This window comes from Vanellus vanellus, assembly GCF_965231255.1.
Source record: "Vanellus vanellus genome assembly, chromosome: 17".
NCBI classification, from domain to species: Eukaryota; Metazoa; Chordata; class Aves; order Charadriiformes; family Charadriidae; genus Vanellus; species Vanellus vanellus.
The window spans coordinates 11,580,644-11,601,396 of NC_138922.1; the positions used below are offsets into that span (position 1 = coordinate 11,580,644).

Genomic DNA, 20,753 nt, shown 5'->3' on the forward strand with positions numbered 1-20,753 from the left:
TGAAAGATTCCTATTTTTTTTGACGTTGGCAAGATTAGCGTCTGGGAAGGCACCATTGCTGTCAGCAGCTCTCAAAAGGCACCTCAAGGATCTGGATCTCAAGCGGGTGGGTGGCATCGCCCCTTGTGTGGAGCGCTGAGCAGGTACCCAAATAGCATAGATGGGCAGGAACCAAGAGGCAGCACAGCACTAACCTTCCTGCAAGTTGACATTGGCACGTCCCCACGCAGCACACGGATTTTCAGAATTGCTCTTTCAAGGCACCTCAGTTTTCTTCTTGCCCACACAGGGAGCTCTGCTGCCCAGCCAAGGACTCTGCCCTGTCTTGCAGAAATCAGAAGCTCAATTCTTAGGCAACGCAGCACCAAACTTTGTCTGGATGGTGCATAAATCAAGATAAATCTTAGCTTAAATGGGGGCCAAACCCAGAGAACTATTTAACCATTTTACAAAAAGCCCAACTAGAAAGACTCTTGGGATGAAAACGGGAACACACGAGACCTCATAATTTCTATCTGTATTAGCTTCCCACTGGTGAAATTAAAATGCAAAATACTATCTCTAAACAAAATTGTGAAGCTCTGTCCCTTGAGATAGTTAAAAATTAAACGGGCAAAGCAGATACCAGAGGATCTATTCTTACCCTCACAGCACTTTGAGCTAGATCGTAGGTATTTTCTGTCTCTGAGAGCTACAATGCTGAGCTCCAAGAAAGGATTTGTCTGTGCAATACACTGAAGCTCAGCAATAATTACCCATTGTGCTATGTGATGAGCCATCCTTTTGGTTCTTCAGTAACCCGTGCACCTGGACTTTAACTAAAACCAAATAATATGCACAGAAAACATTTTTATGTAAGAGGAGGTGAACATCACTAAAAATCAGAGAGCCTTTGTATGGCATGCCAAACTGCTGAAGCGAAAAAATGTCTTCAGTGAAAGGGCTCAGATGTGAGCATGTTTCAGTGCACAGCTCCAGGAAAAACTCTGATAATAAATGTGAGCTTGTTATCGTTGCTTTTCAGTGGGAAGTAAAGCCGGAAGCAGGGTCGTGCTGGCTAATTGAAGCTTACATTTTCATTCAAGCACTGCATTTTAATTATAAACTGGTGACACAAGTGTCACTTAGTTCTTATCCTGTTTTAAGTGTGCATATGTATAAAAAATATTTTCAGTTATTAATTTATTCCTGTGATCATATTAATTATCCTACATTATGTCTACCAGGCACGTGTCTAATGACATGTTTGATACACGCTAATTCTTATGCCTCTTTTAATACAGGGCTTACACACACATTTTAGGCTGAACATGGTGCCAGTTGGCCACCAAAACAGGTGCACATTAATGCTATAAAATCAGCATTAGGAACTGCCTACCCATATTCTGGCCAGCTGCAACCACTTGCTCAGCCCTCCCGGGGCAGAGCCGGCGTGCCAGAAAAAGGGATAACCTGTGGCAGTAGCTGCATCCAGCGGCAGCGCCTGGAGATGCCGACGGCGAGGTCCTGGCTGCCCAGGTCTGGCCTGGATCCTGAACCACTTGCCCTTCATCCAGCTCCTGTGTCTGAGCGCTCCTCCGATCCTGCAGAGTCGAGTGTGTTGGCTCTTGGTGCGGCCGAAGCCCTGGGTAAGACTTAGAATTCAGGTGGAAAATTTCTGGCCTGTTTTACCCTCTCTACAGGGTTTTGCTGCTGTGTCCAAAGACTGGCTCCAGCTAGAACGCTGCCACTTACGTACAGAAATTAAAATAAAATGAGGAAAAAGGTCACTGGGAATCGGCTACCGAGAGACACAAAGTAAGTCATTAAAAATCAGACCAGCAGTACAAGTGAAAATAAGGGGAATATCCCTAGAAAGCAAGTTATGAGGGTAAACCTCTTTCAAAGACATCGGATGGAATGGGATAGCTATGTTTTCCCCTCTTAATTTGCTACCAAACTATAAAGAGGATTCTATTTTAATAAGCACTACCGTAGTGGGACATTGCAAATGAATTGTTCAAATGGCTATAATTAGAAGTGATACTGTGAATACAGCCCTAGCCATCGTTCCTAAATACTACATGTTTTATTTCAGGTCTTGCACCTTTAAGGATCCCAAAGCATCTCCAAAACTGTTTGCGTTTGCCAGCGCTAAAGGCAAGGACAAGAGTACAGCAAAATGTGCAGAGCAACGGAGAAACGCTTACCAACCTCTGAAGCAAACCTTCAGTCTACTGAGGGGAACCACAGGATGTTTAATCTCATGATTAGCAGATAGTGGCATAGTCTTGGATAAATATTTTTGGAAACACCTGAGTAACCTAAAAAATGCAATCCTGTTGACTCCCAATGCAACGTAAGCTTCAAAGACAAACCTCCACTGGAAATGCGGTTAGAGTTCATAAGCTGCAGTCTTTGAAAAGACTATTCATCAGCTCGGAGCATCTTTTGTCGACAGACAAAAATGTGTTTTCGCAGTGGGCAGAGCTGGGGGGACGTGGACCAGCTCTGATCCAAACGCGGGGAGGGGGGAGATCTAAGCAGCACGACGCCCGAGCCAAGGAACTCAGCCTCTTGCCAGGTTTACTGGCTTGGGTTCAGCACAGGCGCAAAAGTAGAGGGGCTTTTGGATCGGGGCTGTCTGCGTCCTACCTGTCCGTCTGGAAGAGGTTGGTCTGTCTGCAAAGAGCACACGGGTGAACCCAAAATTGCTGTAATGGCAAATAACTGACGGTCTGCTGCCTGCTGGCAGGAGGGTGAGGATAAGCACCCGACTGGTTAGGGTTAGCAGCTCTAGTTTAAAGAAGCCATTTCCAAACTGTTTCTTAGCTCCCTGATTTATTAATTGATATTTTATCATGTCTAGGATAGCTCTGCTTGATACTGACGTTTTCCAACAGTTTCCCTAATTAAACCCAACTGGAATCGTTAATAATGTTGCCGAGCTCTAACTGTACAGAATAAACCACTGTCAGCCGGGTGCACGTCAGGCGGCAGGGCGGGACCAGGGGAGGTTAAATTTGGGAGGAAAGAGATGAAGAATCTGGGGGTCCTTCTGCAACCTGCACTGGAAACCAAGTTCCTGAAGCTTTGGCAGTTCACAATTGCCAACAAATAACCCACTCACCACCAGCAGAGGCATATCTGGAGAATAACAATCTATTTTGGGCCATTTACTCCACTGGCTCAAGCAACAGCTCTGTTTCAGTGATTCTGAGGGCTTCAACCCTGTTCATGAACCATGTGGATAAAAATGTGATGCGACATAATGCAACTTGCTGTTTCATCAGCTTGCTAAAAACAAACTAACACACAAAGAAAACGACTCCAGCCAATTTTGCATTAAAATGTATGCAAGTATGTAATGGAGCATTGCTGTGGTTTACCTGAGTTTAGAAGATCCACTGGACAACGATGATTAAAGCTCGCTATTGCCGTGAGTGAGTCATATACAAAGGAGTATTATGAACTTTCATATCTGGCTACTTTTGAAAACTCAGCCTAAATAGTCACAAGGTCTTCCAGTGTTGGGAGTTTGCTATTTCATTCACCTGTGGGCCACTAAATGCTGGGGGTTGAGCTTTAAAAAAAACCCAACAGGATGGCAATCCTTACAACAGAATTATCCATTCTCTTGCTAATAGCCATCACTGATACTCAGTGAGCCATGGGATAGGTATGCGCAGCTCTAAGATAGGTGTTATCTATATATGCAATAAATTGGATTTTAGATTTGATTATATTTAGGCAACGTACCTCTGGCAAGATCCTATTTCAAGTCATAATTGCGACATGTCATGGTTCCTTTTTAATGCCTTGCAGCAACAATAGATAAACTATGCCTCTGGGATGCAAGTAAGACACAATAACAATCCTAACAGTATTGAGTGCTATATATTTGGACAGGAGAAAATATTCAGTCATCCGTATTCTACACAAAATTGCATTATTTAAAATGTATAAATGGGAGAAAACTGATCTGAAACCTCCGGTAGAAAACTGGCAGTGACTTAAAAATGGTTATTAACTAAATCTGAAAAAAACCCTGGCAGCTAAACGAGGGTGGTAATTCCTCACTGAACTGCGTACCTCTCCCACTCGAACAGGGGATGCTTGTTGCTTCTGAATATCTTTGAAATATTTGGCATTATCAAGCTAACGGCACTGGCTAAGTGAGAAGCATTCAAAGGGCATAACTAAGTGGCACAATTCCAAAACAGCAATTAAAAGGTGGAATGCTTGAAAAAGAACAATAAAAAAGGTTAATTCGTATCAGGGTCTGGCAATCTGCACAGGAAATACTGTAATTCCATAACGCACTCTCCCTTCATCCATCTCTCTGTACCATGACCGCATGTTTATGATCTAATGTTCCTTCACACACAACATTTGACGAAAAAATGACTCAATTCTATTGAAGAAGAACTTACAGTGCTATTTGTAAAGTAAGCAGAAGCCTGGATAAACACATGGGCAACAAAGTAAAACAGGTAGAGAAAAGAGAATCCAAACCTCATACCTTTTGACAAGTACATGACTATATGTTTTTCCTTGGCAGGAGGGCACAGAGATACTCAAGAGTTAAGAAGAGACATTAAAAATCCTAAATTTCTACCTGGGGCAATATCTACCAGTTTTCTAAAGAAAGAGTCTTGCACCGTCCTTGAAAAGCTCATTTAGAAGGTACCTTTTAGCAGAAGGAAAGGTATAACACTCCAGCAAGGGGAGGCAAAGAGAGAATGAGAACAAAGATGTCCAGACAACAGGATGCCAGAAGAAGGAGGGGAAAGAGGGGCTGGACTATCTGCCCAGCTAAATCAAGAGCTGCGTCAATGCTTTCACTGCATTTGACCCACAGCGTGCAACAACTGGCAAAAATGCCCCCAGATTTGAAGGGAAATCTAGCCAAAGTCTGGCCAGGCTGGGCCATCCATCCTGCAGGCAGCCTGCCCGGGGGCTCGCTATTTCGAGAGATTAGAGAGGCCACATATCATTAATATTACAATAAATCCCAATATAGACAAAGTCACCATCTCCAATGTTGCTGTGGTCCCCAGCACCTCTGTGTGCCCCTAAAAACAGCCAAAACAACCACTCTGAAAGAAAAAATGCAAGCCAAAGCCCAGGAAAGAGCAACCTTCCACTCTAAAATTTTGAAGGTAAAATGAACTGATGTACTTTGGGAGTGGAGACAAATAGCTAAAGGAAACAACTACCTGGGAATAGAGGAGAGAGGACAAAATATATTGTAATTTAACTGATCAAAATATGCCGAAGAAGTGAGAGAATTTAGGACAAGGCAAAAAACAGTGAGAAGCCCTGCACAGCACTGGAGCTGTCTACTGAAAACATCCTTTTGTTCTGAAGTCAGAAATGTGTATCAGCCTCTCAGACATATGGGCAGTTGTGCATTTATCCTGTTTATTTTACTACTCCTGTGCATCCTGCCTTGCCATCTGTTGGTAAGAATTTGGATGCTGAACCACAAGTCTGCGACATAATAAATACCAGTAAACAGAAATCTAAAATGAAGATAAGCACAAAGTAATGTTTGGAAGCAGGACCAGTTTTTCAGTTCGATAGTATGATTTATTTGCTGAGATGATTCTTGGCTCAGAAAAGAGGGACCAGCAGGAAAAGGTCCAACTGAAGGGACACATCTATGATCCCTTCTCCTATATTGGCTTCATATTGGCATAATTCCAACGCCTTCCTAGAAAGCAGTTAAATTTATGTAGGTGGAGAATCAGACTTAATCCCATCCCTCAAGGAAGACATGCTTAAACACCAAATATTGCACGTATAAAACATAAGTTGCAAGCAAAACGCTTCAAACCCAGTTAAAGTAGTGTTCGTACACCTTCTCTGAGCTGGGCAGCCCTATCGCCGTGTCCCAGTTTCTTGGCATCTTCTTTTCCCTTTTATTATTAGGACGAGAGGAAAGTGGGTGGGAAGGAAGCACGGTTATCCCTCCCAGTCAGGCACAGAATATAAAATAACCGGCCCCGACTCAGGCAGGAAACCTCGCGAAGCCCAGACCCACACGCCCATCCATCCTCCTCCTCCCTCTCCATTCCCAGCCTGGGGCTGCAGAAGTTACTGCTCAGCTCTTTGACACGCAAACCACACAGACACCAACTACGTCTCCGGGTGCTGAGAGGGATTAATAACAGACTGCAAATTACACTCAGTACCTAAGTACTCCTACCGCCTCAAAAGAATTAAAAAAGGGGGGTGAAAGCACTAACCTCCCCTCCTAACAGATTTTCTTGTTCGCTCTGTTTCTGTAAAGATACACGTGGCTACAGCACGGAGGTATCAGATACACACCCCTTCTCCCCCAGCTTTTTAAGGAGGTTTCATGTGTTTTACACCTGGCAAGACTCTGATCAAAACTACAGGTTCGACAGCACGGTCTGGGCAGAAGTAACGCAGAGAGACCCAACGATGGGACAGGATCCACCAGAGAGGTAATTACTGTGTTGAAATTTTACAGGAACAAAAAAATACATTGTCATATTTGCCTGTTATCCCAATCTGCACTGGCGAGAGTTAGCAGAGCTGCCAGAAGGCAGGGCAAGCCCTGACGAGGTGCAATAGCTACGAGCTCCTGCCAGTATCTAAAAAGAGTAATAAAAGCGCACGGCAGAGGGTCAGTTAAAGGTAATGGCAGCTGGAAGAAGCCCAAAGACTACATTACATTCCATTGCAAAGGTCCGCACGAACCCCCAAATGACTTACTGTGGCTCTGACAGATACTACCACAAATGCCATCTGTCAACCACCTACAACGTGCAGTATAATTATACACAGAATAAAAAAGCAACTATAGCACAACACAGCTGCAGGTATCCTATTTGTATAATGCAATGCATCCTTTACTCTTTTCACAAAACATTTCTGAAACCTAGGTAAGATTAATATTATCCACATTACATCTCGCACAGATGAAGCAGCTTTACAGCTGGATTACAAATGTGCTTCCATTGGTTTACAGCCTTCAGGGAGTATTGCTAATGCAGAGAAGAGAAAGTCTTGGGGTTCCAAGTTCTGCATTGGGATATCTGACGTGCTGAGAGCCACGGAGAAAAAACCGAAACCCTCATGTAGCCTGATAGCTCCCTACAGGCTATAGAATAGATCGAGTTCAAGAAAGCAAATTAATTCATTAAAGCGACATATATTCAGTCAATTAGCTTCAGATCCCTGTTTCATAGAACATCTCAGGAAGAACGGACGTTTTTGTTACATCAATACAGTCATTTGAGAGCCTCTGTTACAAATGTTCAAAAAGGTGCATTTAGGAGATCTGAGAAGATAAAGCCTTAACCCATCTTCTGCTGACAAGATTTCTCAGTATTTTAAAATATGTTGTACTATGGACAATATTTTGAAGCGATTGAACTCTGCATCCCTAAAGATTGCTCCAAATTCAGAAACTCACTCTAGCAAATGGAATGCTCTTGAAAAAAATTAACTTAAAAAGGCTGTCAAAAATGACTCCATCAATTGCTGACAAAAGCACACTGCTTCAAACACTGTCGCAAAGATGACGTTGGAGCTGTAAGAATTGCTTTTAAAAACAATGAGTGCAGCACAGGCACTTTCTCAACAGCACATGTTCTACCAAGAGAACAGAGATGGTATGAGCAGGATGTATGGAAAGAAAGAATGAAAACATGGGCTGAATCTCAGAAAGGTCCTTCTCTAACATGTTTACATTTGTTTTGAAAGATTCATGGATCAAAGTTCACTTTTCAGGACCTAAAATGCATGTACAAAATACATATATATTGAGCAAGAAATAGGGCACGGCATACAAGAGTAAATTTTCCACAGCGGAGACACCCATTTGCATACTCTCCGTTTGCAGCTACCTCCTTTCGTAGTGTGACCTGTAAAAACGGAGAAGGCCAACCATCTCTCAAAGTGGATATAACCTCCAAGGCAGGCCACGTCTGATATTAAAGTGATAGAACATTTTCTCTTTGACAAATAAAACTTTGGCAATAGCGTTTGAATATAAAGTCTGCATTGTTACTTCGTTTATTACAAATAGGGGTGGTGCTAGGACTTCGTAGCATCGCTTTGAGAATACTAAAGAATATTCATTCTTTTTGGATGAGCCATGAATTTGCGGTATTGATGGGTGGCAGCCTTCCTTTATTTGCTTGCCTCAAACATTTGTATAAGCATTTTTATTTTGTTTTCAAGAGTATCCATGGAAGCAGCGCATGCGCGTGCTGCGGTTCCCATGTTTGTGCGCATTCATCCAAGCCGGAAGACTCGCAAATAATTGTGCAAATGTGCATTTGTGCAAGTTTTCAAGTCATAAATGATTTACTCGATCCTTCCTCCCAATTATAAATGTTCCAGCCAGCCAGTCAGGAAGGACTCATGGTTCCACGAGAATTAAATAACCAATTGCACCACTTGAAAAGTAAATGGCAAACGGGGAATACTGAAAAGAGTAGACACAATGGGTTCAAAGACATTCATATGCTGAAGTGTTTAATAAAGTACTCTTTGAATAAATTTAAATTACAAGTACATTACTTGATTTCATATCTTGATGTCACTGGGCCTGTAGAGCTCTCTATTGTGAGCCGTTCTATTAACTCCAGCATGATTGTTCACCAAGATAAGCAGTTTCGGTGGATGAAGTGGTGTTTTTAAAATCTTTTTTTTTTCTTCTAGGCAAATATTTTATAGCAGATCCTCATTGTGACTAAGACAGTGCAACGCTTACATAGCCGTGCTGCACATTTACCACAGGAATGGGGGCCGCTGGAAAATTACGGTGGTTTAATCTCTCTTTCTCAGGTTATCTTGACCACAAAAGGATTCATAAGACACAGCGTTTGCTACGTTTGCAAGGCTCTGGTCTGCACCATCTTGACAGGGACCCACAGCTTGTGACAACTACCGTAGCTCAAGTGTGGACACGGGACATAACAGCAGTCCCTTGAACTGGGGCTGATTTGCTCTTAGCATTAAGTTGTGGGTTGGGGTGCAGATTTCGGGTGTAGCCAGGATGGCTGCATGGGGGCATCATCAGAAACTTCGTACTCCGGTGATAAATTAACTTTAGCTGTCAAAACCGCAGCTATCGTAGATGCTGTGGCCCTGGAAACCCAAAAACCAGCTTTGCCAGGGAGCCCCTGGGCCATTTTACTGCAGAGGCTCAGTGGAACAGCATCTACTTCTGCTGTACGCACGTTCTTCCCAAGAATTATTTTAAAGTTTCCTATGTAAGGCAATTACCTTGCATATAAGTTTTAAAAATCCACGCAGAAATACTGCTATTGTTTAAAATCCACTCAATGAGCCTCCTACCTCCACCTTTGACAAACACGATAAAAGAACAAAATTGGGATTATACAGGCAGGAGTTTGACTGATGTATCATTAACACTACTTCTTGAGTGACTAAGCTCCATAGTAGTATCGACTACTAGTACTGAAACATGATTTCATCCCCAAGACAACTGCAGCTCCAAACAAAGATAATATGCTGGCTCCCTAAACTGTACCACTCCAGTTATCATTACCGTGCTAATTTGTTGTAAAAATGTTGTCCTGAAGAAGAAAAACAGGAAAACATTGAGGGGTGCCTAAAAATTTGGTTAGAAGTCGATTCTTTTCCATTCTGTTTCAACAATTTTGTTTGAAATCTTGGAACTGGGGATACTGAACAGGTGACTGCTCAAAACCCAGCGTACAGGTTGTTTCCTGGATACAGTTAAAAACATTTTAATGTAAAATTTCAGCTGACCTGAAATTTACTCCACAAAATGCTTTATTCATGTCAAAAGCAATTTAAGAGGCTGATCAAGGTATTTTCAACTTTTGCACATTTGCGTCTGAGATTTGTCTTTTTGAAATAAGAGTGAAATGGTGCTTCAGACCATTAAAAGAAATTAAGTAGGCTTTTATAATTATTAGTCCAAAACACAAAAAGAGTTTTAAAAATAGGTTTGAGCCAGACTATTTAATCACATATAAAAATCTATAACTGAAATTATTTTCTTGCTGTGTATCTCCTCAGAGTTGCAACTGTTATGTTGATTTTACTAAAAGACCCATCCAGCCCGAATGAGTGATGCTCTGAAACAATCAAGGGGCTGTTGTTTTAAATCAGCTTTTAGGAATGGTTTTATTATTTTATGAAACAAAAGAACCTTTCCATGTTGAAATCAAAGTCCCACGATATGGCTTAAAACATGAATAATTTAATGTATCTATAGATTTTATCTTACAAAGACAGAACATACTGAAAATGTAGGAGAGAATGTAGTCTCTGTTCCTCAGATCTGTGAACAGATGACAGCTTTCTCAAATTGTCCATTCTTAGCACATATTTGACAACTTTAAATTTTGTAACTTTGTAATTTGATTATGAGCATTTGAATTTTGAGCAGAACAGCTCAATTGCCGTCAGATAGATGGGCCACATGAAATGCTTTTCTGTCCCCCGAGTTGATGAGGATTCAAGGTTCACTTGCACACAACTGCGGGGTGCAATTTTTCAGCAAATCCCCTAGCAAACAAAATGTGCTCAGGAAGGCAGAGGCACTGCCCCAGTGATGCAACGAGACCGGAGCTCAGCCCGCATCACCGGGCACTGTTTGCAACACTGCCCGTTTCTCGCGACTTCACCGGCTTCCTTATTTTTAACAAAGGTCGTACTTAAGCCCAGTTTAAATCAAGGGAAAAATTCCACCCGTTTCAGTCAAAGCTGTGCTTCATTTCTATGAATGAGATTCCTGGATGACCATACAGAAATCCTGATGTCGGGAAACTCCGGGATTTCTCCTGGAGACCACAGGCCCAGTCTAGCAGAGCAAGCTCAGCAACTCCCGCAAGACGCAAACAAACTTATTTTCCATGAAAAACGGAGACTGAAGACACTAGAACAAGCTCAGCAAAGATCACAAGATTCGGTTCAAGTGGAAGATGCTCAGCATCTCTCAAGCAAACTCAGGAGCTCTCAGACAGAAGCCCTCATTTTCCAGGTCTCATAAAAGCTCATACCGAGAGTTAGATTTCCTTCAGGAGTTATAAAGCCAAGCATTAGTATTACCCGTAAACCTTCACATCTCATTAATTCTTTCTCTCTTTATTGTCTAAAAATATTTTCTTGTCCTACGGCTATTCTATGTATGTATACTATTCCTAGAGAAAAGAGAAAAATGACGTTACACTGTAGCCTTAAATTGTTAACAGAAGGAGAAGATGAGAACAGACATGAGGATGAGGTGCTTCTTCCATGCCACAGCCTTTTCTGGGGAGAAAAAACCTCCAAATACAGCTGCTGGACTCTGGACTGTAGCTGGGCTCGTCTGGGCTGAGCTCTCTGTCAGTTAGCATAAACCAGGAAACCAGGTTTGTAAAGTTCATGTGTGCTAAGTTGTGTGGATGGAATGAGGTGCACTGAAGCCGATATGCCAAGTGCATTACTGTGGGAAGAAAGACTCCAGCGTACCCCCACCCCCACGAGCCACAGAGCAGCTCAGCAAAAGTCAACAGCTTTCCTCTACGCTCTCCCTTTCACCCAGCATCACCGAGGCTCTGTTAGCTGTTCACACGGTGGGAATGGACTCGGCAGGTGAGGGGGTTCAGAGCCCCCGTGGCCCTGGTCCCCGCTGCCAGCGCCTGCCCGCGCTCTGTGTCCCTTTCCTGGGGATGTGCTGAGTTCCCATGGTCAGAGCTCCGCACACTCTGCTGACAGATGTTGTTTCCCATCTGGGCTTTCCGATCGGCTATGCCAAATCCTCTGAACACCCATGTGTTTCTTTGTCCCGGTAGCTACCCGCCGCGCCTTCTCTACAACTCCATTTTCAGAGAGGGAGCCACGTTTGGCCTCTATGGGGAATGGGGTGTCCTGCTACCCATCCCAGCTGCTAAACCACCTATCTTTTTATTTGTTAACATTATTCAGCCTGATCCTTGGGCTGTATAAAGTGACCCCGAGTCCACACTGAAGCACTTGAACAGTAGCAACAACATCTTCAACCAGGTTCCTGGTGCCTCTGTCTGAGGGTAGACAGGGAGGAACTTGGGTTTCTGCTGTCCTGCCCAAGAGCTGCGGCTGAGCTCCGAAGCCACTGAGGCCAAAGCCCCGGGGGGTCCCCAGCCCCCAAGGCTGGTGGACTTGGATGCGCCCCGAAAAGCCCCGGACCCCACCAGGAGCCCCCCAAAGCCCTGAAGCCCCGGGGAAAGGGGGGACGGGGGGGAGGGGACGAGGAGCGAGGTCGCCCCCCTGGGCAGAGCTCCCCCGGGCAGAGCTCCGCATCCCGCCGCCCGGTTCCCATGGCAATCTCGGAGATGCCGGTTGCCACGGTAACGCCATCCTCCTCCTCGGCCGTGTCCGAGGCAGCGGCGCGGCTCCGGCTCCGGTTGGGCTCTGCCCGGCGGCTCCGGGCGCGCAGCCGGTCCCCCCGGGAAGTTGCCTATCCCCCTCCCCCCGCCCCGTCCCCGGTACCTTCGAGGCAGCAGATCCTCCAGAGCCCCGAGTGGGTGAGATCCCCCCGCGCCCGCCGCGGCGGCCCCTGCGCCTCGTCCGTCGTGATGTTGGTGCCGTTGCAGATGTGGGCGCTGGAGTAGAGCCAGTAGTCGGTGCCGATGGCGATGGCCATGAGGCTGAAGGCGGCGAAGGCGCCCACCGTGGTCAGCAGCATCTGGACGCCACGGTCACACCACACCATGGTGCTTCATAGTCCCCCGCACGGGCGCGGGGGGCCGCAACGACACCGCCCGGCAGCCGCCGCCGCCGCCCGCGGGAGGCAGCCGAGTCACGGGGCGGGGGGCGGAGGCGGCGGCGGGGGCGCGGCGGGCGGAGGGGGTGGGGGGTGGGGGGCTGGAGATAGAGGAGTGGGGGGAGAGCCGTCCGCCGCCGCCCCGGGGCCGGGCTCCGCCGCCAGCCGCGCCCCCGCCGCACCGCCCCGGCCGCGGGAGGGAGGGGACGCCCGGCGGCGGACCCCCGCGGCGGCGGGACACACACACACACACACAGAGCCGTCCGACCCCCGACGTGCCACCGCCCCGCAGCCCCCAGCCAGGCTGGAGCGGGGCTCTTTGTTGGTTTGCGCTCGGTGCCGGCGGCAGGAGGGGCGATGCCGCGTCCGATGTGGCAACTTGGCGGGTGGGGTGGGGTGGGGTGGGGGGATGAAGGTGTGAGCAGAGCCCGGCCAGGATTGGTGTGGAGATGGGGAAGGTGTTGCCCAGCTGAAGGGTGCAAAGCTCTGCACCATCACCGCTGCGTCTCGGGTGGGTGATGCACACCTTCCTTCTGCTGCCCTGGAAGTCCCCCCAGAAATGGTACCCAACACGGTGGGGGCACAGTCTTGCAATCCCAAGGAGAGTGCCCACATTGTCGGGGAGCTACAGCGGCGCGAAGGTGGGGGTTTGGCCGTGATTTCCTCCTGCAGCCTCACCCTGCGATGAGTTACGCAAGGAGGTTGTAGGCACGTATTTGGGTTGCTGGTTTTCTCCTGTTTGGAAGGGGATGGAGAGAATCCAGCACTTGCAAATATTTTCCTTTGGAATACCAAAGGGAGAAATATCTACACCATTTTTTATCCTGTTATCCTGCCTTCCACCTCTGACTCTTGTCACTGCGAGTTGACAAGTCGGTCCTGCCTTCACTCCATCCGAGTGACAAGCCAGATGAATGGGAAGCCTTCCTGATCAGCTAATGCATTTGTGTGGAGGGAACGTGGCAGCACACCAGTTTTATGTATATGAATTAGGGAGTGGGAGGACAAGAGCTACAAACCTCGAGAAATGCAGCGCTCTTCCCAAGCAGTGCGTGGATGGCTGCAGGTGCTTGTGTGACTCCGCTGCTCAGCATACCAACGCAGAGACGCTTTTCAGCTGCTCGTCCTTTTCATAAAAACTGGGAAAGCAAAAAGCAAATACAAATTAAAAGCTGGTCTTTGTTTCGCAGAGACCCCGGCACATTGCTCAGACTGAAGCCTATAAACATAGAAGAGCTCCAAATTTAGATGCTTGGCTTAAGCACGTAAATTCTGCTTTTCTTTTCAGTTGTAGTTTGTAGGACTATCAGTGCCTTTGCAAAATCACCTCCTAAATGAATGCCTCCATTAGGGATGGAAGAATGAAGTCAGGTAAACTCGAAAGCAGAGTGAAGCCTCGTTCAGAAAAACCGGATGAAGCATTTAAGTTTAATGAGGTTCAACAAACTTCTCATTTAAAATATATGTTTGTACCTCTGGGCTTTGGACAGAGTTGGAAAATGAGAGACTGGAACAGCAGGAGAGAAGCTATTTCCATAGCTTTTTAAACCTATCGAGCTTTAATTAATATTATTTATTTGTATTACTGTATTGCATGAGAGAGCTGCTTATGGCGGGCTCTCCATAACGAGGAGCAGGGGAGGGGCTGGGTGGGCTGTAACCAGGGCAGGGTTCCCACTTGGCACAGAAATACCCTCCTCAGGTGCTCCCAGTCCAGCCATGCAGAGTCGTGGTTGGTGCGGTGGGTTCTCAGCAGCCTCTGCCAGCAGAAAGGGGACACACAACTGCAGGGTTTTCCATGGGCCGGGAGCCACCAGCCCTGCAGCAAGCCTGCCGCGCAGTCCTATTGATTGTGCGAGGTAACAGTACATTAACAGAATTCATTAATAATATCTCTTACTCCTCTTCCCCCCCCTACCCTCCCCCTCCCCCCCCGCATTTTTGCAAACAGCTGTTTGTTTCTGGTGCCCTGTGAGAAATAACTTGAGCTCCTAAAGGGTTACGGAGAAGCATCCGAGGCAGACAATCATTTTCTGCCCAAGCTATCTTCTTTAGTTTAAAAATGTTCTCTATTCTTTTGAAATGCATGAAGTAGATTGTGGGAGAGCTAATATTATATTCCACTACTGAAAGCTGGTGGAGTATTTTACATTGATGTCTGGCTCTGGTGATTTTCTAAGGATTTTGAATTCATTAAATCCAACCATTGAATAATCTCCATTTGTGGCGGAAGGAAGGCAAAAGTGCTTACGCTCCTCAATAGCAAAAAAGCATGTAGTCTTTTCTTAAATGTGAAAGCTATCTGACCCGCTATATGTACTGAAGGTTGCCCGTCACGTAACCTTTGATTTGCAGACTTTGCTTATGATACTGCCTTCCAGTACTGCCATTGAACGGAGCGGTGGAGCAGCCTTGGCAGGGTGTTGTGCACTGCAGCAGCATCCTCCGTTCTCAAGCAGAATTAAGACCCAATGGCTCCGAGCTCAGACCAGAGACAGAAGCTCACGACAACGAGAAGAGAAAGCCCCACAGCTTCTCCCTGTAATTTAGCCCCCCGCCCCAGACGGCACCGTGCAAGGGCGAGTGTCCAAACCCAGAAATATTTTTTACACCAGAGAAACAGAAACTTGAAACAGAATTGTTTTGATTCCTCGATGTTGATGTTCAAAGCTTTAAATGAAATCCCGTGCCTGATCATTTTATTTCTGAACTGAGTAACAGTTACGTTGGAGATGAAACTTTGGCTTTAACTGAATTCAGTGAGAGCTGTCACTAATAAAATCCTGCCCCAGAGACACCACCAGTACCAGAAGAAAACTGCAAGATGTTACCATTTAGCATTACTGTTTCTGCCGCTAAGTGTCAAACATATTGCCTTTAATAGATTAGGCTTTTTTTTTTTTTTTAAATCTATCACCTAGAAAAATAACACTAGAATTTCACTAAAAGAAACTTTTGGAAATTGCTCAAGAAAAACTCAAGAGAGTTCTTTCTCAGAATGAAAATAATCACTTCAATTAAATACAGCTTTTGATGTAGATACAGTCTAACCATCATCAAAGCCTGGAACAGATAGATATTTCATCCTCCCTTGTCCTTTCTTGGCTTTTATCTCTATGCATGTGAGAATGAATTTTAACATCCAGGAGTGTCCTAAAGCTATAAGGACATCTATATAATGGACTACTGTCATCTTCTATGGGTCTTGATATCTTTCCTATCTAATTTGATGCTGATATTAGGAAAAAGTAATTCTTAATAATTTCCTTCAGATTACACTACGTATGAAGAACTGGAGAAATGTTTCATACATTTTGTAGCATGTCAGATATACTCTCTTATACGCTGGGCAGTGGTGGGATTTGATTCAACTCACCAGATTAGCAGCAGAGCTTCGCAAGCGCAAAGATCTCCAGCCCAAGCAAAGAACCTTGCAAGAATACGGGATATGGCAGAAGGTATCAGTTATGTCATAGGTAGATTTAAGAAGGAATAATATTAAAGTAGTTCATGGAAATATATTTTCAATTGCCTTGGATCAGGTCTTGCAGATGGGTGTGGTACCTACTGAACTACATTAGGAGACCTTTGCAGAGCTGGATCCAAATGACTTGCCAAGCTCATAAATTATATGGCAAAACGAAGGCTGAATGAACTTCTTCTGAGGGCTGGTACAGCACCTGACCCACCGACACACCTGTTCCTTCTATTACCATTCATCATATATTGCAAGGACATAGTGTCTTCCACCTCTGAGGGCCCCACTCTGTGGAGGGTCTGCTTCCTCCAGTGAGGGAAGGTTGGCAGAGAAGCCACCATCCCATTTCAGCGAGTTCTGTCTCGAAAAAGGTGAGCTTGAATTTTATTTGAGGAGTTAAGGCTGAATTTCTTTATTTAGTCCTAGAAAAGATCATCGGAAGTCAGCATGAATAGTTTCAGATTGTCCTTCAGAGCTGAAGAAACGGTCATCTTAAAGGAAAAATATCGCCATTCTTCTGCCGCTTGAGGGACAACAGGTTGGCCTTGATTCTATTATTCCTTTTAATATATTAAATATTCTTTGGCTTAGTCATGGGAAGCAAAGCAACACAACTGCTTTCTAATAAATAAAATGTGCTCAGAAGCAATTCTGAAGCTTTCCAGATAACTGCATTTCGAGTTTGCCAGGAAGCCAGATGCTGCTATTGGAAAAGTAGCTGCTATGGTTTGTCATCTGAGCCTAGAAATTGATACCCAAGAATGATATGATGAGACAGACTCGATGATAGCACTGCTCTTTCTATAAATAATTTGAAGAAAACATTTTTTCTTCTCAAAAAAAAAAAAAAAGTCTCTTTTGCTAGAGACTTGCACAGTAAACCAGAAAATTAAAAAGGATAGGCATGCTGTGTTTGAATAGGGCCATCAAAACAACACGATACACACAATTTATAGAAAAATATATAGCAGCTCTCACACATTTTACACTACATATGCTGTATTTTTTTTCCATAATACCGATAGGTATGAAACTCATTATCTTTTTGACAATGGAGAAAGAGAATAGTATTCCTTTACTTGCTTGATCATGTCAAATGTCAAAGCAAATTATGAATGCTTGTCCTTCAAATACTCATCCCTCCTGGTAAGATATTTAATATCAATAGTGTTCACATTCACCTACAGAATGAACTAATATTGCACACATCTCACAGATCTAAAGTTCACCGTGCCCGTTACCTGTCACGCGGCCCTTCCTCTTGCCTGTGTCCTGAGAACTGGGAAATTCATGGCAGTGGTAAATGTCACTTTAAAGATTATCTGGAGGATGAGTTAAAACTGTGAGTGCGGTTTACTCATGAGTTTACAGCGTTAAAAAGAGAATGGGAGAAAGAACAAGGGGTTAATAGGACTACAGCCTTGATTTTGCATCACGTTTTAAAGGATTTTGAGAGGCAGTGTCCTGATGAGACCCTACGGGAAGTTTCTAGCACAAGAGACCTGCTGGAAGTGCAGGGAAAAAACTCATTATCTTTTTGACAGGGAAGAAATGGATGTGCTGACCAAGGGTTCATCCAGGCAAGGCACTACTGGAATGAGCTGCGTTCGTTCTCAGGGCAGCGTCCAGAGGGAAATAGAAATTCTCTTTGGAAAGGCGATGCAATGAGGGAGGGAGGAGGAAGGGAAAAAAAATACCTATGAGGTTTTGTTATGCCACCCATTATCAGTCGGTTCTAAGGAATAATTATGCACCTGTAAACAGCCCAGCAACAGGCTATTTATGCTATACAAACAAACACACACACTGCTACTCCACACAACCATACACGAGCTTCAGACAGACGAGAAGATGAAATAGGGAGTCAGATGTCACCGTGATGGATTGCGCTTCTGAGGGCCCTCTCCAAGCTCGCGCCTGCGCATCCTGCTGATCACTGCCAGGACTCCTGAGCACCAATTCCTAATCGCTCCACAAACAAAGAAACATTAGTCTTTTTAATGTCCTTTTTTAAAAAATAAAATAAAATAAAATCCTCTTTCAAACAAATGGTCCTCAGACCTAAGGGAGAAGGTGCTGTAGCAGAGCGGCACGGCGGCTCGCTGAAGTCACATGAAGTGTAAAATGAGGCAATCTGTTGGGGAGCTTATTGCCTCTGAAACACCGCATCGCCCGCGCACCCAGAGGATGGAGGAGAATTACCCCTGCCCAGCCAAAGGGAAATTGCTTGCTGCACTCAGATTGCATTTTAACCTGAAAAGAAGGGCTTCCATAGGAACGCGTTTGGAGGCAGACTGAGTGAAGCAGGTTTTTGGGATAAGTCTTAAATACTTAAATCAATCATGATAACTTGCTGCACTGAATTTATCTCCTAAGCTGCCTAAGTAAATTCCTCAGATCTGTCTGAATAATTTTGAGCTGATAATGCAGCCTTCGAGTAGGAAGGCTGTTGCCCAGTGAAAGGATTGTCTCACCAGAATTTCAGCTGATTATTCACCAGAGAGATGGTCTTTCAAGAGCACACCCCGGCAGCTCACTTGGAAAACTTTTATAAACACTCAGTCTACTGAGAAAGGAAATTGGAAGGTAAAATTAAAGCTAGCCATTACTTTGGAGAGGTCAGGGATAGACCAAGCATCCAAAACAAGGTTTATCTGATATTCTCTGTACTCCGGTTCTTTTATTTCTACACCAGAGACCAGGAAATCCTTTTAGATCAGCCTGCTGCACCAGTCAGAACTGCAGTCTCTGGTGCTGAGCACAAGTTACCTAAAAAATGATCTTGATCCGATGTTGGTAACACTTATGGGTCCAAAGAGCAGCTTTTCTATAGAACTGCACCTGGGAGATGGATACCGAAGCACACCATCAAAGCTTTACTGCGGGACTCCTTGCTCCACTGGACTGAGATTATCTAAACGAAGAGGCTTTAAGGCTCCGTCAAGGATTTCTCACATCATTGCTCTTCTTCACTTTCAATACAATTAGTTTTTCAGAGAGAGGGACCAGCAAGGCGGGGGGGGGGGGATGGCAGGTGAGAAATAGGGAGAGCCGAGGGGGAGTTTTGCCATTGTCTCAACAAGAAGAGCAGAACTTTAAACCCACTCCCAATTCATGGGCTGACTGAGGCGGATTCAACGCTAGAAGAGCCCATGCACCTCTTCCCGTTTAGCAGTTGCGTACGTGGAGTGGCAGAAACCTGTTCCCCAGACTATTACGTGATAGCAGCAGCAAGGACAGGAAGAAAAGCGGTAGCAATAACAACAAAACACCCTGACATAGGGTTTTAAATGAGCTGTAAATATGGCCAGCGGAATGCCATAAAAACTTGCCATACACATTGCAGTGGAACCGTAATTTGTGCTATCACTTTTTAAAGCTACACCAGTGTCTCGATGAAGTATTTTGTTTGGGCTGAGTAAATGGCAAATGGTGTATTTATTGATTTTTATCTCTCTTCACACCTCAAAGGCTGCCTGTCTGCTCAAGGCCAGGTCACAGCACACTTATTCAGCAAACACCTATTCTGTGGCTAAATCATAAACTCTTTGCGACAAAGACAGTATCTTTAATCAGCATAAGGTTCCAAGGGTGTCTCCTTCCCCCCCTTCTTTTTCCAAAGAGACCCTGTGGTGACCCCGATGTAACCCAGAGCTCCGAGGGAAAAGCCGGTAGGACCAGTAACGCTTTACATCCTATTAATGCCGTGGATAAAATTGTTTGAACTTGGTACACTTTAAGCTGAAGTTTCTACACTCCATATGGTGATTAAGTACATCTAGCTGGTAACACCTGCAGGTTATGTTTAAATGCTTCTCCCATGCTGGTGTGGATTTTTTTGGGGGGGAGGAGGGGGGGCAAGTAGCTCTACAAAAGACATTTAGCAGTAAACTGTAAACATAGAAAATTTTCTAAGAGGGCTTTTGCTAGAGCAGCCAATCATCTACTGCAAATATGAACCAAACAAAAAGCAACGCAAAAGAAAAAAACTCAACCCCCTTTGAAAGAACAAGATCACAAACCAACACGACCGTCTCTGTTCACCCACCTAGGAACTCCTCTCAGAAGGATGACTGAAGCACGCAGAAGAGATTAACAAATTCTGGGTAGCCTGGTGGGACTTCACAGTCCTTCAGTGGTTCTTGTGACGAGGTGGGCAGCACTGATGCCACCAGCATCCCTGCCACGGTGGCTGGGAAGAACCCAGCCAAATGCTTCACTTATCCCAGGGGCTGACAACTTGTCATTGGTTTGGGAAGTACAGGGGTTATCCTCGGGGTTATCCGAGGAGCCAGAGGACAGCAGAGCCCCATCCTCATGGTGGAGCGAGCAAAACCACGTGCTTCCAGCCCCTGAGCTCCTGCTTTAGTCTCCCCTTCCTAGGTACTGTGGGCAATGCAAGGCTGTACCCAGAGCTCACGGTACCAGGTGGGTGCTGCGCTGGCACAACGCTGCTCTCCAGGGCTCTTGAAGAACATCCAGGAAACAGGAGGTTTTGCCCAAGAGAGCTCAAGTCTCATCAGCTCGAAAGAAAAA

General features: G+C 45.2%; 1 protein-coding gene across 1 annotated transcript in view; it reads right to left on the reverse strand.

The window, feature by feature from the left end:
* The window catches only part of CACNG4 (calcium voltage-gated channel auxiliary subunit gamma 4), a gene marked incomplete at its 5' end in the record, with an annotated part of 41,255 nt that extends 28,567 nt beyond the window's left edge, over positions 1-12,688 (reverse strand). Inside the window, one exon of the mRNA XM_082492383.1 lies at positions 12,466-12,688. Coding sequence (XP_082348509.1) covers positions 12,466-12,688 — 223 coding nt within the window. The remainder of the gene's footprint in view (positions 1-12,465) is intronic.
* Positions 12,689-20,753: the final 8,065 nt, after the last annotated feature.